Source organism: Chiroxiphia lanceolata, chromosome 1 (assembly GCF_009829145.1).
Source record: "Chiroxiphia lanceolata isolate bChiLan1 chromosome 1, bChiLan1.pri, whole genome shotgun sequence".
Taxonomy (NCBI): Eukaryota; Metazoa; Chordata; class Aves; order Passeriformes; family Pipridae; genus Chiroxiphia; species Chiroxiphia lanceolata.
Window position 1 is genome coordinate 18,834,285 of NC_045637.1, and position 25,534 is coordinate 18,859,818.

At 37.8% G+C, this 25,534-nt stretch overlaps 1 protein-coding gene across 1 annotated transcript; it reads left to right on the plus strand.

Moving 5' to 3' along the window:
• The first annotated feature begins 1,017 nt into the window (after positions 1-1,017).
• Positions 1,018-23,957, plus strand: EIF3E (eukaryotic translation initiation factor 3 subunit E). Its single transcript, XM_032686184.1, has 13 exons — positions 1,018-1,151; positions 2,830-2,944; positions 5,946-6,063; positions 9,190-9,232; positions 9,660-9,764; positions 11,721-11,846; positions 13,259-13,383; positions 14,511-14,637; positions 16,645-16,746; positions 17,152-17,261; positions 22,014-22,116; positions 22,596-22,730; positions 23,789-23,957. The coding sequence occupies exons 1-13, from the start codon at positions 1,062-1,064 to the stop codon at positions 23,825-23,827; spliced, it is 1,338 nt and encodes a 445-aa protein (XP_032542075.1). The 5' UTR covers positions 1,018-1,061; the 3' UTR covers positions 23,828-23,957.
• The last annotated feature ends 1,577 nt before the right edge of the window (positions 23,958-25,534 follow it).

Below are 25,534 nucleotides of genomic sequence, written 5' to 3' on the forward strand. Positions count from 1 at the left end.
TTCCTTGTGACAAAGGTTTTAGTCACACTTAATGTGTAAAGAGATAAGGCTTGACTCACTAGAACCAACTGTGTGTCCTGACAAAAATCTGTAAAAAACTTATCAAGTATAAAAGTAAAAATACCTTTTATATCTTTCAGCGTTCTGGTGAGTTAACAACATAGTGAATCATAGAATCATTTAGGCTGAAAAAGACCTCTTAGATCTGGGCCAACCACACCAAATCCACTGTTAAATCATGTCCCTAAGTGCCACACTCACATGTCTTTTAAGTATCTACAGGAATGGTGACTCAAACACTTCCCTGGGCAGCCAGTACCAATGCTTCCCTACTCTGGCTACAAGAAATAGGCAAGTTATCATCAATATTAGCCATTCTTCCATTTCTGCACTTGCCTGGATTTCCCTGGGTAAGCCATTATCCAGCAGCTTCCCGGCCTCCTGACTGCAGCTCATCTGGCATGGCCTCACCACTGACGGCTTGGAACCATGGCCAACACGGAACATACTTAACCTTTTCACTTGGTGCCAAGGACAGCTTAGACCCCTTTTCAGATCCTCTTTACCAGATTAAATCAAGTCAAGCTTCCAGACGGAGCACAAATTGGGGGAGCTGGACTCACACCTCACGGTTCCTCTGTAACACTTTCAGGAGACATTCACCTCTCCAGAAATCCCTCTTTATTAAGCTGGACCTGCCACAGGGCACAAAACGTTCCTCAGGACCTGCTCACTTTCCACTGGCGCCTTCACCCAGCCCGAGGCGCGGGCAGGGCCCCACAGCGCGCACCGGAACGGGCTCCACAACCACCGGGGACACAGGAGTGGGACCGTTTGACAGGGACCCGTCAGGATTCGGCCCAAACACCGCTCCCCTCCTTTGGCTCCTCACCGAGACCCTCCAGAGCCACCCCCGCACCCCGTCACACACACGGGCCGCACCGCGCAGGCGCCACCGCTGCCGCGCGGGTCTGGGCGGGGCCGCGCAGGCGCAGCGCGCACAAAGAGCAGCGTCCCGTCCCCCCGCCCCCCCCCCCCCCCCTCCTTCTGCCGGCGCCAAGATGGCGGAGTACGACCTGACTACTCGCATCGCGCACTTCTTGGACCGGCACCTGGTCTTCCCGCTGCTGGAGTTCCTCTCCGTCAAGGAGGTACGTGGCTGTCCCAGGAGTGGGAGAGCCTGCTGCGGGAGCGGGAAAGCGGCAGGCTCTGCAGAAGCTGACGGTGCCTCCCGTGGGCCTGGCGCGCCTTCCTCCGGCGCCGCGCGGGCCGGGCCCGGCCTGTGAGGGACTCGGAGCCTCCGCAGGGAGGAGCTCGGGGCTCCTGCGTCTCGTGGGTCGAGGGCGAGGCTGTGGGAGTGTGGGACTGCCCCGGGCGGGACGGGAGCAGGGCCGAGAGGGGCCTGGGGGGGCCGGTCCCTGATCCCGCTGCGCAGCGCCCCGGCCGCTCGTGTGCGGGCAGCGCTGAGCTCCTTCTGCGCTTCCTCCTTCCTCGGGTTTGGCGCAGTGTCTTTCCCTCCTCGGTGTTCGATGAAGAGAAGAGCGAAAGCTCTCCCTCGCAGCCGCAGGTGTACTCCTACGGCGAGGGACACCCCCGCGGCCGCGGAGCTCAGGGCGGTCTGTGGGCCTGCGCCAGTGTCGCTGCTTAACTCCAATTTGAAACCCTTGTCATCACAAATTTGTGTTGAGAACAAATGCCAAGTCCGTTTTAGAATTATCTCTTGTTGCTTTTCTTATATGTATTTCGAAGTTTTGTTGCTTCAGAGAACCAAATAATGCTGAAGATGTTGTAGAATGATAAGAGTTTAGCCTAAAGTATCCGAAGTGGAGACTTCAAAGTGGAAGCAAAATGTGTAAAGTGACATAAGTTTTGAATTTAAAATAGATGGTTTTTTGGCCTTCAGAAATTAACTGATAGACCATGCATATATCGAGACTTGACCTAACTAGTTGTTGTGTCTAGCACGTGGACTTTCCTTAATGTCTGTCATCTTGGGGGCATTTGTGCTATTTTAGCATTTGTAAGTCGGCTCAAGTTAGTTAAACATACTTATTTTTTAGTGTTAATCTTGAGTAACGCAGTGTTCAGAGCCCAATTAAACTTGCAGGTTCTATATTTGAGATGTCCATGAATGTGGTGTGGTGAGTTGTAATACAGCTCTTGTGCGAAGGTATTTTTGAGGAATACTCCACATTTGGCCCTCACCTACATCTTGAAGACCTAAGAGCAGTTTGCAACTCACTGCTAAATCATGGGGTAGGATCTCTAAAAAACAGTTTGACAAGTACAAAAGCACACCATCCAGTTACACAGCTACTCTAAATTTATTCTTATGCTTTAGACCTAGCAGCATATTTTAGATTAATCTGTGCTACAATTAAATTATAAATTTAATCCTGAGCATCTCTTCTGAGATCCACTTTAAATAATTTAACTAGTCTGCACTGTTCAGCATTTTATTTTGTGGAAAGTATTCAGTACTTTGTAAGAAAAATCTGACAAAGTTTTATTATTTTTTAAAATAGATATATAATTTTTGCGGTAGGAATTACTATTCCTGTTAAGAGAACAGTAATGTTACTTAACTTCTAACTAGTCTTTGAAGTTCCTGCTTTCATAAATAGCAGGAAGTTTTTGGTATCCTGCCAAGATGGAAAATGTAGAAAGGCTTTATAGTAAGCACATTTAATGACAGAGCTGTGAGATTTCATGTTTAAAACAATTCAGTTGTACAAGAGTCTATAAACTGTGCCATAGAAATAACTGTATAATGTGAATTGAAACTCTTTAATACTATTCAGATAAATCTGTTAATAATTTCTATTTTAGATATACAATGAAAAAGAACTACTCCAAGGAAAATTGGATCTCCTTAGTGATACCAACATGGTGGATTTTGCCATGGATGTGTACAAAAATCTTTATTCCGATGAAATTCCACACGGTAAGCTGCTCATTTAGATGTAAAACTTTCTTTACCACCTTTCTATCTAAAATAATAGATAACTAGTGGTAATTTGCTTGTTGCATTCAAAAACTAGAATACAGTTTAACTTTGACCTTAACAAAACAAGGTGCAATACTGAGACAGATAGAATTCCCTAATCCTGAGAAGTTTGGGTTTGTTGGTCTGTCAGGAACGTAATCTTTGAGTGATGTCTGAAGTATTTCAATGCTGATTTGATAATTTCAAGCACTTGAAAGGTATAGCCTAATGTTGCACTGCACTAACTTTTCATCTGTCAAATTAAACACTATTGCACAATGATTTGGTGTCATTAGACTTCTTCTTTGAAGCATCCAGTATGTTAAGACTAGAATTGCTTTGTAAGTAACTCCATTTATCTGTCTGTGTGTGGCTGATTTTTAGACTTTGGAGAGAGAAAGATGGTTCTGAAGATGCTTTTCTGAAGATGTTTCCTCAATTCTGTCGACATATAGATAGCTGTTTGTCTAGAAAAAAAAAATTGTATATAAGATTATAATCAATATGGAACTTAATCTCTTACTATTTTATCCATGATTTTGGGAATTTTCCTGTTTATGTCTTAAATTTCTATCTTCTTGAGGAGCACCTTGGGGGAGGAGAAAATTATGTTATCTTGCTTTCTGTAGTTTCTGTCCTTTATGGGTGTTTTGGTTTTGTTTTTTTTTTTTCCTGTTGTTCCTTTTTTCAGGTGTTTTTTTTTTCCTTTGGCTTTTTTTTTTCCTGACCTAGTCTTTGAATATCCACCATCTTTTTTTTCATTTTGGGGAATTCCTCGCCTTTTTTTAAACTAGTGGGACTACAGTCTGTCTTGCCTGCAGCTTAGAAGGAAGAGGCTTGGGTGCTTTTGCTTTCTGCCTCTGAGTCTTGCCTTTAGACTGCACAGATGGCAGTTCATCTCTTTGGAAAGACATGAAGAGAACTGATAGCATTGGGACATTGGAGTCAATGATTTGACCAAACCTTTGCTGGCATTAGGTGTTGTACTGAGCATATATGCAGTGATGCATGGACTTGTATTGAGAACCAGAGTTTGTCACTTCTGTAATCTAAGAAACAGATGTAAGGATTTCCTCACTGTCAGGTTACTTATCAGCTCTACTGATTAAAAAGGGCATATCAGGGCTGTAACAATCTCGAAGCTGAATATCACAGAATGTGCTGTGTGGGAAGGGACCCACCGGGATCATTGAGTCCAACTCCTGGCTCTCCTCTTTCTTTCCCTGCTTCAGCTTTTCTAAACTGTTGAAGAACATTACTGTTATCAGTAGTAAGTAAGTAGTAAATTAGCAGTAAAATACTAAAGTAGTAAACAGCACAAGAAATAGTAAGTCTCTGTCTTCAATATTCTGATTACAGCCAGTTATTTAGGCGGGTTGCCTAAGGTTATAAGGTCACAGCTGCAGGAAAATTGAATGAATTTTGTCCCTAGGAGACATCTGCCTTCATTATAAACGAGCAACTTCCACACTTGTAATGTTTTTCTTATGCTCTTTTCAAACATCTGTAAGACTTTACATCATCAGTTTGGCAGGTTTTTTTTATATGATGACTTACCATTGTTTGATATGTGGCTTTTAGTCAGTTGACATAAGCAGGGCTAGTTCTCGCACATGGAGTCAGTTATTCGGGGTGCTTGCTTGCACAGCTTCCTATGCAAAGGCCTTAACTTACTCTGGGATCTCTCTGGTGTGTGCCATCCTCATGTATCAGCACTTATCAGAATGTGTGTACAGACAGGTGGTTCTTATTTGTGGAATCACTGACTTCATTAGAAGTTTATGCTGATTTTATTTTTTTTTAAGACTTCACTGTTTAAAGTACTCAAAGCTAAGTTCACTTAACACAGTTATACTTAGAAATGTCCCTGCACAATTTATAGTTGCTTTTGTCTTGTCTTCCATGAGATCAACTTACAATTACACACCCAGGAGATGTCGCACGAAAACATTTTCGTATTCTTAGTAAGACAACTGAATGGTTTTTCTTTCATCTGTTTTCCCTTCCTCTTTTATAATCTCAAGAGTCAACTGAAGTTGGAGATAATTTCTCCTTATTGGGACACTTCCTATCAGGCAAGTCATGCTTAGATTTAGGTTGGGTCACCATTATGGTGTTGGCCACTTTGGATGTCCTGTTCAAATACCTGGTTAGTCAAATCACAAAAGAAATCTCTGATAGGTTCACCGTGGTATTGAGTGTTCTGGTGTGTGGCATACTTTCACAGTTCCTGCATTTTTCTCCTGGGATTTGGTCTTGGCTTGTCTGATCCCATATGTTTCTTGGGTCACATAGCCAGTGTCAGGGTGATTTTTTTTCTTATTTTTTTTTTAACATGTAGACTTTTCTGAATTTTATTTAAGGCTTCATTTTACTGTGTTGGTAGCACTTGGTCAGGAAGTTCGGATCCGTGTAAAATAATCACCCTATTTCCTACCAATTTTTCATAAAAGGCTTAATGTTCCCCTTAAGCATGCAGAGTGCTCAAAATCATAATTTTGCAGATTGAGCTGCTTAAAATTTTTCCTGACAATTTTCAGTTTAGTTTCTGTGAATGTGCTTTCAGAACCTGATCATCAGTCAAAGAAAATCAATCTGAATGATATCGTGAGACTTTACTTTTTCCCAAGTTTACTTGGAATAAGTGAACTTAATTAAAAGGTTGTTTCTCCCTTAGTGGAAGTCTGAAGATTCCTTGTCTAATACAGACTCTGTTCCACCTATACGTGCTCTTTAGTGGCCTGATTAGAACTCCAGACAGGAGGAAAAGAACCAAATATTAGAAGCTTTTTATTAAGTCAAAGAATTTTTAGATACCTCTGGGTTTGTGGCTTGACTGAGACGACAACCGAGGTAGGAATAGGGAAGATGTGTTCAAAAGTCAGCACCATATAATTACACGTTGGTTTCTGTAACAACTTAAGACATTATATAAAAATATTTTTGTTTGTGTGTTTAGCCTTACGTGAGAAGAGAACAACTGTTGTTGCACAGCTGAAGCAGCTTCAGGCTGAAACAGAACCTATTGTGAAGATGTTTGAGGATCCAGAGACCACGAGGCAGATGCAGTCCACCAGGTAACTTCTAACATGGTTTCTCAGGGTGGCTTGTTGGTACCTCTGAGGTGTTGATGATAGGAGTGCTTTCTGTGCAGCAACTGCAAAGAAGGACACTTATTTCCAGACAGTTTTTAAGCAGTGCTTGTGGTCAGATAATTGAAATTGCTTGGCATAATTTGTTCTCTTCAATGCTTTTACCTGCTGTGTAAAAGACATCTGTTGATCTTAATGTTCATGAGTCAACTTGGGACAAGGGACAGTCATCATTCAGTGCAGTCCAATCACAGCCAAGATTGGTTTTGGGGAGGTTGAGGGGCTTTTTTGTTTGGGTTTTGAAGGGATTTAGGCTTTTTGAGGGGAAATACGAACTAAAACAATTAAGATTCTCTTTTCTGCCTTCCACAAAGCATTATGGAATGCTATCTTAGTCTGGGAGGCCTGATGGATAAGCATCTGTTCAGCCTCAGAGCACATACTTCTTTCAGGAGTTCTGTCCTTTTGCCCCTTACCCTCCCCACCCCCAAACTGTTCCAACTTTTTGGTGTTAGGTGGTGCTCATAATAGTCTTTTTAAGGCGCATCCATTTCTTCTTAATTTGCTTATGGGAGTAATTAAAGTAGAATGAATTGTCTGTACATTATATCTAAGGTCTATGTCGTGGTTAAGCTTGAATTGGGTTCTGTAGAAAGAGTTCAGCTGTAATCACTGAGTACCTGCACCTTCAATAGAGGGGTGGGCAGGTATTTGTTTGACATAAATTGCTGCTTGTTGCCTGTACAAAGGAAACATTGTTATTACTGTTGTAAATGTGTCTGACAAACACTGGAATATTAATTGGATTCTTTCTTCAGCCTTACCTGCCCAAAGATTTCAAACAGAGCATACTGCAGCAGATAGAGCAACTATGGCTCAACTTGAATTTGAATAAACTCGGGTTTACTGGTTTCTTAACAAAAGTATTGAATGCACAAACTCTTCTTTCTAGTCTACAGAAATCTTTGAGTATACCTCTGTTTGGGAATAAATCCTCTGAAGAATATGGATCCCTGGAGGGGGAGGAACTTGATTAGAATTTATTCTTTGTTTCAAACACAGATTATTATCCTTTTTTTTCTTTCCCCTCTTTTTTTCTCCCCGGTGTTTTCTCCACTCTTTGCATTGTTTTCAGAATTTGTTATAGAATAATTTAGAACTTAGTGCAGAAATGGTGAGGTGCAGTATATTGAGTCTCAATGTGCACATGAAACAACATGTCAGTAGGAATCATGAAATGTGCTTTGCAGCACATCAGAAAAAGCTTATTTTCTATTCTGATATCACCAGAATGTACTTAATCTTCTGCTTTAAAAAACCTTGTTAACTAAGTAAACTGCCTTTGTATCTAATTTCAGAGTAGCTATTCATGTAAGATAATTACATTTGCTTTATGGCTTGGGGTTATGCAAAGCCAGGAGCCACTCACTTCTGGAAGTGTAGCTTTGAAAGTGAAAGGCCCAATCACCATGAGTTATCTGCCTTGAAGTTATTAACTGGGACTGTCTTAAAGGAAGGAATTCCTGGTATTATCACAACTATTCACATCTAATTGAGTATATAGAGATGTTGTGCAATTCTTGCTTTGCCTTTAGCCAGTTTTTATAGTAATACTTGGCCTAGGATTCAAATTACTAAAGTACTATCATTTCTTGGGAAATATGCTCTGTTACTTGACTTTTGATTCACGGAAGTTGGTCAGTAGTACTTATTTCAAATTAAAAATGCCATGTTTGAAAGCAAGACATAAAGTCAATAAATGCATGAAATATAACTTGCCTAATGCTGTAGAATATTAGCCCTGCTACTCATATGCAACAAGTTTTGTTTTACAACTGGTATGTGATTTTTGTTTGTAAAATGTCTGGAAACTTCGTAGGTCAGAAATTCTGGTTTTGGTTATTGGGCAGTGGTTCCAATCCAGATGATTGGGGTTAGATAGTAATGGGCAGAGTTGGGCGGGTAGATGTCCAACTGTCTAGACCTTGAACAGTGTGCTGTAGATTGTAGAAAGCAACTTTTGATTCCTTGCCTTTTGTGAATTTCTGCTGGTGAATTGGAACCTCTATCAAATTCAGAGCTGCATATTATCAGGGCTTTAGATCACGGCTTTTGATCCATGGCAGCACTGCTTGGAATATGAAAGTTTGGGAAATGATGTGTAAAGGAGACTTAGCAGGTAAAAGTTCTTTCATGAATAAGCCAAAACATGTCACTTCTCTAAGCAACTTTTGGAGGACATTGACTTCAAAATTTTAGAGGAACAGTCAGTATTACTCATTCTTGAAGTATCTTCCGCTGGAACAAATCCATGAAATTATTTAATTGCTTTTGCAAGTATTATTGGAGATTGTCATTCTTGGCTCACTTGGCAATGTACCAGTTCCTTATAGAATCTTATACCATAGGTTCTAATTAAACAACCATCTTTGCAGTCAGTTGATTTCAGAGTAAATGGGAAAATACTCCCTTGCACACATTTTTTACTGTGTCTTTGTACCAGGAAATTTATAGCTTGCCTCCTGGAGGCTCAAACTTTTCTTTTGATCTAGATAATACTGCTTGTCCTTTTAGTATTAATGTTGAATAAAAAATAGTCTTCAGAGATGTGATCATGGGTGAATTAGATGTTTAGAACTTAGTAATACGATTATTTTTTATAGTTTTGTGTTCTGCAGGTATTTGCTGTGGTAGAGATATTCTGGCTAACCACTGTGCCTCAGTGCTAACAGTGGGATAAGTTTCCTTTCTACTTGTATTTACTTTAGTCTTAACTTTTTTTTTCCTGTCTTCTGTTAAAATCAAGGCTGTCTAGAGTAACTACTCTGGAATTAGAACATGAAAGTGGGAAGAGCTGAGTGGCATTCTTTATTTAAAAATATGTAAAATTGGAATAATTTTAAGATTTTGAAGCTTCTTTGTGACACTTTAGGAGTTGATGGCTCTATGTTTCTGCAGCTGCTTTTGACCAACAACTGGAGGAATATCACATAAAATTTGTGCTCAATTTTGTGTGTTTTACCTTTAAAATTGTGGTGCATTGTGTTGTGTGTTGAATGGTAACTATCAGTTTGCTTTGAAAAAACAGCACTTTCTGTCTTTTTATTATAGAGATGGTCGGATGCTGTTTGACTATTTAGCTGAGAAGCACGGGGTAAGTGTTTTATCAGTTGAGTTCAGTTCGAAGTATCTCCACCCAACCTCTCTCAAAGCTGACAGCTTTGAGAAATTATGGACTAGCATTTTACCCTGTCTCCCATCAGTGTAGCTAATAGGCAGAATTCCTAATGCTAACATATTTATGCCTTTGAACTTCTAATTTTTATACAAACAAAGCTGAAATTTAATGTTAGCTGCACCTGTGTAACTATGATGTGCTTTACTTTGCAATACAGAATTTCACCTTTTTCTAATATTGGTATAATCTTTCATTCCATGGCATGGATTGAGAGCATAATAGTTTTCTATGGTCTTTTTCTGTGTACAATGTCTTTGGAAAAACTAGAGATTTTGAAGCTTACTCTACTATTAAAATTGGCTTTTTTCCTAGTGAATAAAACTTTTATTGTATTCCTTTTCAGTTTAGGCAGGAGTACCTAGATACACTCTACAGGTATGCCAAATTTCAGTATGAGTGTGGTAATTACTCAGGAGCTGCAGAATATCTCTACTTCTTTAGGGTTCTGGTAAGTTTTGGTGCTTTGTTGGTTTGGGGTTTAGTTTTGGAGTTTGTTTGTTGGGTGTTTTTTTTTACTTAAACCAGTAAATTGTCTGTATTAATTCTTAGAATATAATACTTTTGAGCTTTTTGAGGAAATTACTGTACACCAAAGTTGACAATAATTGTTAATAATTATCAGTATTGTCCAGCAGTTCTCTTATTTTTAAAGCTGAATTCAGAATTGTTTTTTTAATGTGTAGGTCTTGTGGTAACAATTATGGAATATGGCAAAATGAATACTTTTTTTTGTGAATACTTGTTTTTGTGCACAGATGTAATCAACAGTAGTGAAAAGCTTGCAGGTGGATTGAATGTAATTGGTGGTAGTGGTGAACTGCCAACTTCTTATCTGAACTCTCATCTGTCTTCTCTTGAATTTTGTGATGGATTTAAGAGTATAAGTCATCTCCCTAGGAAATGTAAACAGCTTAAATGAAAAAGGTAGAACCAGATCCATCATCTCTAAAGCAATTCTTTTCATGTTGTTGTAATCCATATCATTTGTTACTGATGGGAGTGAATTTCGAGAATGAAGATTTTATGTCTTGTAAGAATCTCAACACAGTAAATTTATTGTTGGGGGTCAGTGAATGTGCTGTTTTACTAACAAATGGAAATTTAACTTAACTGCTTGAAAATCCAGATACTGTAGCTAGAACAGCTGCAGTATCTAAAAGCAGTTATTGTGAATAGCTTAACTATAGTTCTGTGATTTGGAACCAGCACAGTGCATGTGAACCTGCTAAACTAAAAGTATCTGCTAAATTGGCACCTTAGTTGTCTGGAAGATACTGACTTAGAAGCTGTGTGTCTCATAGACATGTGGAGTGATTGCTGAAAACATGTGGTGGTTCATATGTTGATGCTGTCTAATCTCTATTCCCATCTACAATTAATCTTAACTCTGAGATACTGCTAGAGTAAACCACAATAATTCCTGTAATCTACTATAATTAAAGAAAAATTGGGAAATGTATCTTTAATCAGAAGAATAGGGTTTAAAATAGGAATGAGTTGAATTCTTAGTCTAAATTTTGATGCTAAAGCTGACTTACAGTGTTATAGGTTCATTTTATGTGCTGAGAGGGGAAATGAAAGTTACATGCATAGGTTTGTGGGCAGCTGTCCTTAATTCTTTGTGCCTTAATTCTGGGCTCAGCATTATGTTCTTTTATGTCAAGTAACTAATTTCAAAAAGTGAAGTATTGGTTTTGTGCTGGTAATAGCTTGGTACAGGACTTTGTTACTAATTCTGATGGGAGAAGATTTGTTTAAAGTCCTGTGTGATGTAACATAATCTATGAAAGAACTATTGTAACCTGTCTGAGAACAGAATTTGACACTGTGAATGACCTAGTGTGATTCATTCCTGTATAAAACTAACACATCTTGACCTCAGGGCTGCCCTTCCAGGAAATAGTCACTGCTGCAAAGCTGCAGTTTTACTGGACATTTCTGTAACAAGGACACCTTTGAGCACAGCATTACCAGAAAGAACTTGTAATGCTTTTTTAGGTGGTTACCTACTGTCATGAGTTCTTGAGGAACCTGCTTTGTAATAACCTCGTTTTAGTAGTTTAGAAACATTTTTATATGATGGGAAAAAATAATTTTGTTATCTGGTGCTCAGCCATTTCATTTTTTTCTTTTTTCTTTTTTTTTTTTTTAACTTAAACTGCAGCAGCATGGAGCTTTATCTTACTTTGACAGAATTTCCTGGTTTCTACTTCAGAAGTTTTACTGCTGTTTTCTATGCCTAAACTGCTTTTTTTTAAAAAAGCACTTAATTTTGGAAAGTTAAGACCATGCAAATTTGATCCTTTGTACATTAAAAATACGACCAGAAAATTTCTTAATTTTAAACATAAATAATAATTTTAAAAAAATACTAATAGTGTGACTTTGCTGTTGTTGAAAATAGGTTCCAGCAACAGACAGAAATGCTTTGAGTTCTCTTTGGGGAAAACTGGCATCTGAAATACTGATGCAGAATTGGGATGCAGCCATGGAAGATCTCACAAGACTAAAGGAGACCATAGATAATAATGTAAGTAAAATCTTGGTCATGTTAACAAGGTGAGATGTTAGACGTGCTAGTGTTCAAGTTTTATTATAAATCACTTGTAGTCTTTTTTAGGAGTATTTACCATCTTTTCACTTGATACCTTCATATTAGCAGTGGGAGAATCGAAGGGTGCTCGTGGAAAAATAGTGAAACCTTCTTTTTCAAATTGCTTCCTTCTTAACACCTTAAAAAGAAGCTATATTTTCAAATGTATTTCCAATAAACCAAAAAAATCTTAAGGATGAGTTTGAGGGCAAGATACTTACACAATTAATTTTCTGTAAAGAATAAAATGGATGTGAATAGGCTGTGTTATTATCTCATGAAGGCAATGCTTTTGACATAAATACAAGACAACTTCTTTTTGGAAACAGTTCTCAGCTATTCAGGTTTCTTACCGGCTTCTGAGTCCAGATGAGCACCAAGAACATAAGGGGAGAGTAGGACTGCAGTACTAATTCAGAGCAGCTGAGGGGATTAGGGACCTCTCAGTCTTCCTCTTTGCTCATGGGCCTTCACTGGCCAAAGATGGGAGTTTTACTCTCCTGAAAAGGTGTTTGGTATTTTGGTTTTTGGTGTCCCCCAATCATTTTTTGTCTGTGTGGTAGATAACTAATGTTAATAAATTTTCTTCTGTTAATTTTTTCACCTTTATGATTCTATGTGGTTATAATAGAATATTTGACTTAGGCATTAAATTCCAAGATTTTTTTTTAGGTTAGAATCATAGTAGTTAGTTGTCATGCTCTTTGGAGTGATGATTAGTTGCTGTGTCAGTTCATTCTTAACATGTTGCTTTGCAGTCTGTCTGAAGTGCTGCTGAAATTTGGAGCTAATACAGCTACTTGGTCCAGCTTGGAGCTGAACCCTTATTTGTGCATTATCAGCTGGTTTAAATGAAGATACATTCTTATTTCTTGGCTGAAAGTGATTATGGCATTTCGTCATTGTCTGAGGGTGTAGGGCAATAAAAAGCGTTTATGAGGCTTTAAAAAGTAAAACAGAAAAGCTGGAGAAGCCAAGTAGTTTCTCAGATCACATCTGGAGAGGGAATACAAGAAACAAAATTCAGATTTAAAAAGGGAAGTAATACTTTATGTTAGTGTGGTGGTCTTGGAGAACTAAAATCTCTACTTTTGCCATAACAATGCAAACTTTGGCAAATAATTTGGAATATAATATTGGAAAATTTATCTTGCTTATAACTTTCAGTAGATTTATCATTGAGATGACAGGTTAAAAAGCTGGAGATCAAACTCAGCCTGAGAGTGATGATAGTTAAAAGGAGGTAGTGGAAAATCATAAAATTTTGAGCAATTAGAGTTCCCGTAGGTTAATGTTCAATCAAACTTTGTGTTATGTTTGACTTAAACTAATGTTACATTTTCCTGCAGTCTGTCAGCTCTCCACTGCAGTCTCTTCAGCAGAGAACGTGGCTCATCCACTGGTCTTTGTTCGTGTTTTTTAATCATCCTAAAGGGAGAGACAATATCATTGACCTTTTTCTCTATCAGCCACAGTGAGTTGTGTTGTACTATATGGGGGGATCTTTAAATCAAAATTAAGGCAGATGATTTGAATATGCAAGCTTGTTGAGCTTAGGGCTGCAGGGGAAAATATTGTCCTATTTTGATTTTATAAAAGCCATTTAGGAAGTATTCTTGAGGAAAAGCTGAGACTAAAAATTGAAACACTTTAATTTGTGAGAGGACCAACTTATTATATGTAGATCTAGGAGTCTAGAACAGGTTAACACTGAGAAATTAGAATCATAGATTATCCTGAGTTGGAAGGGACCCCCAAGGATCATCATTGACTCCATCTCCTGGCTCTGCACAGGACAGCCCCAAGAATCACACCGTAGGCCTGAGAGCATTGTCCAAATGCTTCTTGAATTCTGTCAGGCTTGGTGCTGTGACCACTTCTCTTGGGAGCCTGTTCAGTGCCCAACCAACCTCTGGATTAAGAATCTTTCCCTAATATCCAACCTTAAACCTTCCCTGATGCTGCTTCATGCTGTTGCCTTGGGTCCTGTTGCTGGTCACAAGAGAGTAGATGCCAGTGCCTTCTGCTCTGCTTCCCCTTATGAGGAAGCTGTGGACTGCAGCAAGGTCTTCCCTCAGTCTCCTCCACGCTGAACAGACCAAGTGCCCTCAGCCACTCCTCATACGGCTTCCCCTCTAGAACTTTTGCCATCTTTCTTGCCCTCCTTTGGACACTGAGAGCTTAGTATCTTTAATAGTGTGATGCCCCAAACTGTATACAGTACTTGAGGTGAGGCTGCCCCTGTGCAGAGCAGAGAAGGACAATCCCCTTTCTCAACTGGCTGGCGATGCTTTGCTTGATGCCCCCCAGGACACAGTTGACCTTCCTGGCTGCCAGGGCACTGCTGGCTCATATTCAACTTGCCATCAACCAGGCCCCCCAGGTCCCTTTCTGCTCTTCAGCCTCTCATTCCCCAGCCTGTACATACATCCAGGGTTGCCCTGTTCCAGTGATTGCCCAGCCTTCTGATTTGTGTGTCAGGATCTCTCTGCAGGACCCCTCTGCCTTTGAGGGAGTCAGCAGCTTTTCCCAATTTAGAGTCATCAGCAAACTTAAGTATACCTTTGAGTCCTGCATCTTGTCTGTATTTTTTCTTTCTAGGTATCTCAATGCAATTCAGACAATGTGCCCACATATCCTCAGATATTTGACTACTGCAGTCATAACAAATAAGGATGTTCGTAAACGTAGACAAGTGCTGAAAGATCTAGTCAAGGTTATTCAGCAGGTAAGGTTTGAAATATCTGACAATTTCTGCCATTTTAATGGGACTTCATAATAACTTTCTTCTAATAATATGTACCTGGGTTAGGACTTGTGGCATTTTGATGCTTGTTTTTTGTCAGTGAACTAATTTTTCACTGAAGTAACATGCACATCGATCAGTGGTAGCAGAGTATAATTTTTCCCTCCTTTCATGTAAACGAGCAATGAGTACAATAGAGTATGCACTCTATTTTCTATTCAGTGAGATATGTGAAATGGCTTTGGATCTGATTCTTTTTGAGCTATCTCTGCAAGGAATTGTATGAATAAGGGTTCTTTATGCATTTTAAAACCACTGAATTGTGTGTGTTGATTTGCATTCACGTGCATTTTCTTGAGAACGGTTCTGTTGTCACAGTTACATGAGGATGTAGACATGGACAAGAGCAATAAAAGAATTGTGCTTGATAGCAATCAGTGGGGTTGTGGCCAAGATTTTTAGCTGAAATCAGCATGCAACTTGTATAAAAACCATCATGCCTTTATTCAACTTGATAATGTTGTGAATAATAAACTCTATATATATGCATATACATATGTGACAGTGCAGTTATTACAGTTATATCCATTTCAGTCATTGAGGTAACTACCTGTGCAAAGCCCAAGGATCAAATTTTAAGCCCACATTAATCTGTTCTTAAGCATTAGTGTTCACAAAGGAAGCAGCGTGAGAAGCTATAAATTAGTGTTAAGACTCATCTTTTATCTAAAATCTGATTGTAGCATCGAGCTTCTAATGTAATGTGAATTTCTAATACTTAAATAACATTTTACAACTTCTTTTGCTTTTGTTTATCTTGTACAATTGGCACAAATAAAAAAGGTCATTAGGGTGTTCCTCTTGAAAATACCAACTTGGGCTTTGGTTTTGAAATTTCTTACCAAATATTTATTTCTTAGTACTGTTCTACTCTGTATGGTTCGTTATATTAAATCATGATGTGGTAGAGGTTTTGTACATTGAAAGTGGATCAGACAGGATAATTATTTGTGTGGTAGGCTGTTTGCTCTAGTAGCAATAAGAGATTGTTTATACTTGGAATATCTTTGCCAGTATTGAACTTGATAGGTAAGCAATTTATTGTTCTTCTGTTAAATTTAAAAGATGATTAATCCAAGACTATTTTGTGTAGTGGATGTTAATTACTAATTAATTGTTAACTAATTAGTTGTTACTAATTAATGGTTAAGAAGTAAAATTTTGATGCGAAAAACATATACCCTTAAAACTGAATTTTAAAACTAAATAATGAGGCCATAAATACAGTTTTTTGGGGTAGAAAAAATAACTTTCATCCATAAAGAGAAACATCTTTCTTAGTAATTCCCTTAATCTGCTGATTTTACTGTATACTAAAGCAGATATTGACAGATATTGACTTAAGCTGTCTTAAAATATGTATTAGAGGCACTTAAGGGGATGTTTAATTACATCTGAATTTACACAGTTGTATATAGATCTAGTGTTGTCTCTGCCTGTTAATTTAGAACGTTGAATAACTTCTGTAATGCCAAAATAAATTAGAAGTATTTTGTGTATAGAAAGTAGCATTTTTATTAGCTATGTTGTCCCTGTAAATCAATAATCATTCAGTTTAAAGATGAAGGATTTGGCATTGGATTTGTCTTTGAAATCAGAATTTAGGAAGACTATTCTACCATGTTTTAGACATTTGGAGGTTTGATACAGAGCTGGTTCTAGTCTCTAGAGACTTTGCTAACCCAAAGATTGCAGCATTAAATGTTGAAGGTGGAAGTATACCTCTGGTTGTTTAACCAGACTATTGGGAGGAAGCACAATTTTGCAGCTTTTATAAGAGGAATTGGGAAGTTCAGGTGGTTTTTTTTTTTTAAGATGATGTATGGACTTGTTTCTGCTATTAATTTTTTTTTTTAAAGAATATGAGGAATACTTGAGTAACCACATGGCCTTGATTTCTAATATTGTTCCAATTTTTTATCTTGACAGGAGTCCTACACATACAGGGACCCTATCACAGAGTTTGTGGAATGCTTGTATGTTAATTTTGATTTTGATGGAGCACAGAAGAAGCTGAGAGAGTGTGAAACAGTAAGACTTAAAACATTAATAAGACTCCTTTTCCTTTAAGTGAAGACCTCTAAAATTCACAATGACCAGCTAATTTGTTTGAAGTGGTGTTTGATTCCATTGCCACTGTTTTCTGATCAACTTTAATTCATGGTTGTTTGGCAGTGGGTTTTTTGACAACTCGTTTTGTAACATTGAAACAAGACTTACTGGTAAGGATATGGCTTTAACATTATATTTAAGAAGTTCTAGAACAGGGAGCAAATAGGTCATCATGCATTTGGCTGAGCTTCAGGCTTTCCACATCTTGGAGTATAGCAATTTTTTTAGATGTACTGTAGCTGATCTTAGTTATTGACAGTGTCTACCAGCAAATTACTAGTTCCACGTTTGTTCTCAGTGTTCCCTTTCTGCTTACACTTGCAGGTGCTTGTGAATGATTTCTTCTTAGTGGCCTGCCTTGAGGACTTCATTGAGAATGCCCGTCTTTTTATATTTGAGACTTTCTGTCGCATCCATCAGTGTATCAGCATTGGGTAAGATAGTGCTGTAATTTGTCAGTGCAGCAAAATTACTCATGGATGACAGTTTGACAGTGTGAACTTTAGTAGTAAAGTATTCAGTTGTCATATAAAATCCTAACTGAAATCTCATTTGGATAGTTTCCTTCACAGTTTTATAGCTCTGATGTGATATACTTAAATTACTACAATCATATTTCAAAGTTGAATTATTGTGTTTAACTTCAAAACAACCTCTCTCCACCACTCCCAACCCCCCAAACAAGCAGTGCTTTCAAGATAAAATTTGCCATAGATCTTTACAGGATTTAATGTTGTTAAATTGGATCTTTACAGGATTTAATGGAAACTTTCGTACCCAGTGTCAAAGTCCTGGTGTCTTCATTTGGAGCTCAGTTCCACACATTGATGTAGAGTGTTAATATTAAATTAATGCAAATTGCAAATACAGTAATTGCTTAAATTTATTTATATTTGGTAGATACAGATACCCACGTCTGTCTTATTGGTATGTTTTTGGAAAATTATAAGAATCGTATTGCTTTTTCCATTTATTAAACGGAAAACAATGGGTCTTATTCTCTGGGGCACAAAGTGAGTGATCCATCTGTAAGAGTTATGTTCTAATCACCAAATATGTCTGTTGTTCACTCAGATTAATTTTATAAATGCAGACTTTTCAAATGGATCAGCTCTGATGCCTTTCTTACAAAAAAAAAACCCCTAAGCAGGAAGATGTTACGAGTGCTTGAGATCTTTCCACTTGGCCTTTGCTGCATTCCCCATGTTTCCACATCCCTTAAATTAAAAAGGAAAAAGTGAAGAACTCTGAATGCTATAAAAATCTCAATGGTAGAGAACAGTGCAGAGAAACAGAAATTAAGGCTGTTAAATTGATCAAACTCAATGGAGTCTTGTTATCAGCCTGCATCCAGAGCAAATGTGTGCATTTAGCCCTTTGAGGAAGTGAGTTAACGCTGCCTGATTTTGAAAGAAAAGGACCTGAGAGTAAATCATCTTAGTTTTGCAAGCTTATTGAAAGGATTGCTTTTTTATGGATAGGTATAGTTGGAGAAAGGACTGATTCTTACTACTTTAATCTCTAGTCATTGGGTGACATGTTTGTTGTAATTGCCTTTGGAAAATACTTTTTAATCCTTTGTATCTGCTTAAAGTAGTTAATCTCTTTGATGTAAAAGGGAAACAGTGAATTTCGAGCATTTTAGTCAGCTGAGTGTATAGGGTTCTAAGCATAGTCTTAATAGTAAATGAAACTAAATGCTGGGAATAGAACTCTTCCATACTTAATTTTTATTTTTATAGGAAGGCTAATGCTTCATCTAAAATCACTTAAGCAGAGTACTGCACATTTAGGCATAAAGGGGGTTTGGATAAGCATTTGGAAGAAAAAAATGTAAATATAGTTCTCTTGAGGGTGGGTTTTTGGGAAATAGAAAGCCCAGTAGTGTCTCGCTATTTTCTATAAATTATTTTTAGTGCTGTGAATGCTGCACATTTTCAAGTACAAGTTTGCAATGAAACTAGGTCTTCAAACTTTTTTAACTGGAGATTAGGTATCTTTGTAAGAAGTCTACTTCTCTTACGTGTCTCAAGTCCATGAGCAAAGAGTCTGGAGTATGTGTGTTAAGTATTTTTCAAGTCTCTGTCAAAAGATACTGATAAATTGTGGGCAGCATACCAGTGAGTCATTATAGCAGAAATAGCAAGCTTTATTTAACAAATCAAAGTTTATGGTAGATAACTGTCACTTATTTAGTGTATATCACTTATTTTACAGTTTGTATTTTTCGTACTATGTGTGGTATTTCAAGTTTAAGTATGATAGGAGATAGTGTCCTTGTTAGTGTGTGTGATTCCTAAATATAGGTAGCAGTGTCCTTATTTTATAAGCATTATAGTAGGTTCTGAGGCAAGTAGTAGATTTTGTGTTGAGACATTTATCTCAGGCTGACATGGGTATTCCTGCCACATATCACTGAGGTAATTGCACATGGAATCAATCTTCAGAAATAAGGTGGTCCTCAGTAGGTCATTGTGCTTTCAGTGGTGGACATGAGCCTTAAACTTCTTTGCAAGCTGTAACAATCATTAGATTTGGGCTGATTAAGTGAGATGCATAAGTATTACTTAGTGCATTTCAGACTTGCTTTTGAAGAAATTAGCCAGCTGAAATGCTTTTAATTGGATGTTTGACTGAGGCATCATTCTTGCATTTCTTTGTCCACAAGTGATTTCCACTGCTATTGCTGGAGCTGAAAACTAGGCAGTTATACCACAGTGCTTGATAAGTACTGTTTAACTATTCAGAATGAATTTGAAAACAATTAGTGGGAAGCCTATTCCTTATATTAAGTGGAAAATAAATGCCTGTTTAATTTTTTTAACTACTTAACATCTGCTAGGCAGCTGACATTTTTCCAAAGAACAAAGCTTTATCAGTTGTAAGTTAAAAAATTTATACATCCCAAATCATCATGCCGTTGGTTTATTGTTTGAAATATCATGTTTAATAGGGAGTAATAGATGAAGTTAATTTTGAACGTGTTTTGGTTAGTTTGATATGCCTGTATTTAATTGAAGAGCTTCATTCTTCTTTTGTACTGTACACACAAGAAAACTATATACAAGATGGTCTTCTTTGTATATGATGATGTGTGGAGTTCAGTAACATTGCCTTTTAAGTGAGGGAAAGTAACAGTTGCCCTAGCATGACCCAAATAAGTGAATTTCCTTATAAAACAGAGGGACAGAAATTATTAAAAAACTATTTTGCAACTGTTTTGGAGAAACTACCCTTTGAAATTAACTGTAACTTGAAATGGTAGACTAGTCTTTGCATATTAATAAAATTATTCCATTTTTATTGAATTATAGTGATGATCTTTATAAACAGTGCTAACCTATTATCTGCTAGGTGATATAGAATACTTTGTAGCTTCTGGCTTGGAATGACTCTCTAGAAGTCTGTGCCCTCTTCCCCTCCAGTTACACAGGGATTTTATGTTAAGAAAAAAGTAAAATATAGGTGCAGTAGGTTGGAAGGGACGTCTGGAAGTCATCTGGTTAAATCCTGTGAACCCAATTACAACTTCGAGCAGGACCCACTGCAATGTTCCATTATGCTGCTTGAGGCCTTGACTAGTTGATTCCTGACTATGTCCAAGAATAGAGGTTCTACACTAATCCCAAAGCTATGTTGCTTACTCCCCATTGTAGTGGCAGTAGCCTGTCTGTGGCATCTAGAAGGAAGTGTTATTTTATTTGAATCTTATTGGTGTTTCTAAAAGAGAAGTATGAGAATTACACCACATTCTTTCAGTTTGAAATTAGTTTCAAGTCAAGTACTTAACGTCCCTGATTTGGCATAGTAAAGCAATTTGTACCTTTATTCTCTTGAAATACCTCATGTTCTGCCTAGATGACTGATAATTACAGAAAAATTTACATCCCTGATATTTTTTGTTCTCACCTGCCTTTACAATTGTCGGTTCAAACTCAGATTAACAATTTACTGGAACGGTATCAACTGAGGTCGGATTTTATTTCTCCTTGTTTCCCCTAAGCTCAGACACTTTGTTTCTCATTCGTTGTGTTATTTTACTGAAGTGGCTCAATGCAAGTCCAGTACTTTTTTTTTTTCTATTCACCTCTCTTCGTGTTTATCTGTGACAAAAAATTTAATTTGCTTTTATAGTTGGGAGAAGGGTGAGAGATCAGGGCAATATTGGAGAGAATACTGCATAAAGAAGAGTATGTAGATATTCAAGCCAGGTAGATGAGGTAACAAGTGACAGATTATAAAATACTTATTGACACAGATAATCGTCAAGAAGAAAATCACTTGAGTTGAAGGAAAATACGTTCAAGCAAGATCGTGGAACATAGTGAGAAATTGACCTCTTGTGCAACTCCACGTAGCCAACTGGCTCTGTGGTCATGCCAATAGCCCTTTACCTCATGTTTGTTACCTTAGTCTGAAAGCTGATGGAAGAATGAGCGTTACAAATGCCTGCTATGAGCCAACTGCCAGCAGGAAGCTAAAGGAGTTAGCTGGAAAGCCACAGGAAACGCTATTAGAAGGAATTATTCCTGGACAAGAGTGCTTGTTTCATTAAGAATTTTTCCTTTCTCGGTTCTCCCCCACCTTCCTTCCTTGAAATTGCAAGAAGTCTGAGCATAGTGTACCTGTCACATCTTCTGTACCAAGCTCTGTCTCATGGCTCTTCTTCCTGAACTTTAGAGAGAAATTTTCTTGCTAAACATTTTCCTGGACTGATTAGTCTAAACTTTCTTGACTGCTGACTGCATTTAAATAAGAATAAAAGCAATTCAGTTGTTTGTTTTATAATGATGGTAGTGGTTCTATGTTAGTGGTGAAATTACTGAAATGGAAATGAAGAATGTTCATGTAGGCAAGGTTTAATAGGAATATGTGGAAATTGTGCAGGTTGAGATTTAAATGCAGTATGGTGTAGTTCAGACTAAGTATATACTTCAGGATATGAATTTCTACCTTGCAGTGTGTGCAAGCACTAGGGGTGAGAAATGTGCAGGAGAGCACGTTTCTAAGTTTTAAAGTCATTTCAGTCAATAAAAGCTTCCTAGGTATGCAGCATTTATTGAATACAAATCTTGGACTGTGCCAAATTTTGTGGGGGTTTCACTTGTATTCTGTAGTCCCTAGTCATGTTTACCAACATCAGAGAGGTTCTGTTTCACCATTTGATAAGGTTTTTTATCTTTTAGTATGTTGGCAGATAAACTAAATATGACTCCCGAAGAAGCAGAAAGATGGATTGTCAATCTAATTCGAAATGCACGATTGGATGCCAAATTGGATTCAAAGCTGGTAAGACTGTACATGGAATCACAGAATCATAGAATGGTTTGGGTGGGAGAGAACCTTAAAGATCATCTCGTTCCACCCCTCTGCCATGGGTAGGGACACCTCTCCCTATACCAGATTGCTCAGAGCCCCAGCCAGCCAGGTCTTGAATACTTCCAGGGATAGGGCATCCACAGCTTTTCTGGGCAACCTGTTTGAGTGCCTCACCACCCTCACAGTAATCTAAACTAAACCTCCTCTCTTTCAGTTTAAAGTCAGATGGATACAAATGAATTTGTCATTAAATTTCTTCATGGGCAAAGAAAAACAAACAGTAGAAAACAGAAGTTTCTGTTCCTGTATAAAGTGTGGTAGATTTCATTTGTTGTGTTTTGATCATGTCTGTAAGATGAACTGTGAAAGTTTTGAAAGCAGAGCATTACATTAAACATTTTTGCATTCTTCATGATTGTTAAATTTATTCTGTCTTTACTGGGTTTTAGGGCCATGTGGTCATGGGCAACAATGCAGTCTCACCTTACCAACAAGTGATTGAAAAAACCAAAAGTCTGTCTTTTCGTAGTCAAATGTTGGCTATGAACATTGAGAAGAAACTGAATCAGAGTGGGAGATCTGAGGTTGGTATAAGGTGTTTTTCTGAATTCCTGCTGTGGGAGATAAATTTAAGTATAATTCTTGATCTATGGCTTAATTCATCAGATGTGCCTACTTCTAGTTGTACTAGGAATTAAATTGGAAAAGGCTTTACTTTCTTATAGCGAGAATTAGACAGCGGTTCTTGCTTTCTTCTCACCTTTTACCTTGTCACTAGATACTTCTTTTGTTGCATAACTGTTTCTGTCATTTGCTGCTCTGCTTCCTTACCTGAGAAGGGCAGATATTGAAGTGTGACACCTAGGAAAGTAGTTACTTTTTCCAGGTGAGTTGTACTTCCTGTAGGTGAATATGTAGTACTGAAAGAAGAATGAATGGTGCTTAAGAATGGAACATGAAGGAGGAGTTGTGCAAAACCTGAACTGTTAAACCTATTCAATGAAATTCTAGAGAATATAATGAATCATCAAAAGTTTTTAGTAGAACCAGTGAAAATGAGAAGGTTGGCAAGATCATCTGGTTTTGCCTCCTTCCACATTACAGTATGGGAAGCTCTGTGAGGGAGAACACCACTGTTAAGGTGGTCCTCTAGGGACCCAGCAATACATCTTTAAAACTGACAGAAAAACAGCCAGATAAAACAAACCACACAGTAAAAGAGCTTAAACATAAAAGTCTTATTGGGCTTCCTCACTGCTTGGCTGAAATACTGATGGAAGTTGAGCAAGCAGTGGTGCATTAGTTTATTCTGTTAATGGGAAGTCATGTGAAACTTTTGTGCTACTATTTTCTTTTAAAAATATAGCTAAAAAATTAAACTTAAATTTATATTGGAATCTTCTAGAATCATTTTTGAAACTACTAGCTTGGAGAACTCAAGCTGTACAACTCAATTACAGTATGCATTTCTGCTATATCAACACTTGCTTTAAACTTATAGGGTATCCTTCACTAATTACCAACATTCCCACTTCATAGCCATATATAGTGTTAGAAATCTTTTAAATTAGTGTCTTATGCATTTCAGTAACTATTAGATAATATAGTAACGTCTTCTAATCCTTATTTATTCATTTTTTAGGCACCTAACTGGGCTACTCAAGACTCTGGCTTCTATTGAAATACTTCTGCAGTGAGGAGAGATCAGTTTATTTGACTGAAAAGCACATAAATATGTAACTTTTTTGAGAAAAAGTAACTATGTGTTAGATCTAACATAATCTGAATAAAATTGGCTACTTTTAACAGTCTGTGTGTCTCTGACTTGAATACATCCTTACGTTTTACATGGGGTTTTTAGCACCATAGTATTCTACAGCATTTTGAGTCACATTTTCCAAATTTCAAATGTCAGTTCTGTGACATTTGTTTGTACCAAAGGATGCTTTTGTTCTCAGAGTTGTCTGAGTTTGGAAGCAGGGATTTATAGCTTTTTATTATCTATTGCAAATGTTACATTTTAAAAAAATTAAAAGTGGGTAGTACAAATAAATGGATCCCCACTGAACATTTGGTCAACCCAAAATCTTCTTCTGTACTTTCATGTTTTTGTTTGTTACAGAAGAATCTCTTCAAAAAGTGAAGGCATGTGTAGCCTACATCTTTTATGAAACTTAATATACTCTACACATAGAGTCATTTCAGTAGACTCTGCGTTCATGCTTTGGAATTTTTCCTGCTTGAGATCTCATTTTTTATGTTACCCAATGTTGTAAACTTCATGGAGTAGAGTTTTTTTGGTTGAGAGGGGGGGATTACAGAAGGCCTGACGAATGAGCTGCATATGGTTTAAAGATTTTATTCTGAAATCTGAAGTTCTTAAGATTAATGATGCAAACATAAGGGAACAAAACTCTTTTTCAACTATTGGAATTAGAAGGGGCTGTGTGAGTTTCTGGAGTTTTCAGCTACTGTTTCAGGCTTTCCTGGTTTTTCTTAGCACCTTTGCACTGCAGAACGTACCACAGCATCTTTAAGAGAAAATCAAAGATCCCATTTAGAATTTTGTGAACTCAATGACAGATCACTGAGGTGAATGAGGATGTTGGAAAGGAAGAAATACTTGTCTCTGCATGAATATTCTGCATTTAAGGTTGAGGGAGAAAATCAGTGACTCACCTTTGCCTTATTTCACCTGTGTACCTGTTTCCCTCTTCACTCCTTAAGTTCTGGGATTCCTCTACATGTGTAAATTGTTTTAACTCACCAGCCCTCCTGCTTACTGTCTGAAATTACAAGTTGGCTGGGAAAGGAGAGACTGTGAGAGCTCAGTAATGATCAGGCTTAAGAAGGCTAAGACTGGTTTTTACTGTTGTCTTCAGTCCCTTCGATGGGAGCGTTCACAGCAAAACCGCTCTTCAATGTGCATGGAGTCAGGATGAGTGGCAGTGGGCATAAATTGACACATGGGAAAATTCCAATTAGATCTAAGTGGGAATAAAAAAAATAGTTTTAGTTTTTTACCTTGAAGATGATAAAGCAGTGGAATCAGTCACCTAGGGAGGATATGGAATCTCTACCTTTGGAGGTGCTTAATTTAATAAGTACCTCTCCATCCCAGTAGACGTGGACCTGCTTTGAGGAGGGAGTTGGACTCTGGCCTTCAAAGGTCCCTTCCAGTCTAAATTAATGATTTAATGTGTTATATTAATATACATACTAATAATTTATTTCAAAGTATAATACAGCAGAGTAATGGTGTCCAGCAGGTGATTTAATCTGATTTCTCATTGTGTGACAGTCTAATTCTGTAATGCTCTCAGTTTTAAAAAGAGAACGAGGAGGAAGGGGCAAAAATCATACCTTCATAACTCAGAAGATAATAGAT

Bases quoted from the DNA above. Each gene is read 5' to 3' on its own strand.
- EIF3E (XM_032686184.1), top strand. From the start codon at position 1,062: ATGGCGGAGTACGACCTGACTACTCGCATCGCGCACTTCTTGGACCGG. The intron at 6,064-9,189 runs GTAACTTCTAAC...TTTTTATTATAG, and splicing joins AGGCAGATGCAGTCCACCAG to AGATGGTCGGATGCTGTTTG. The intron at 9,765-11,720 runs GTAAGTTTTGGT...TGTTGAAAATAG, and splicing joins TCTACTTCTTTAGGGTTCTG to GTTCCAGCAACAGACAGAAA.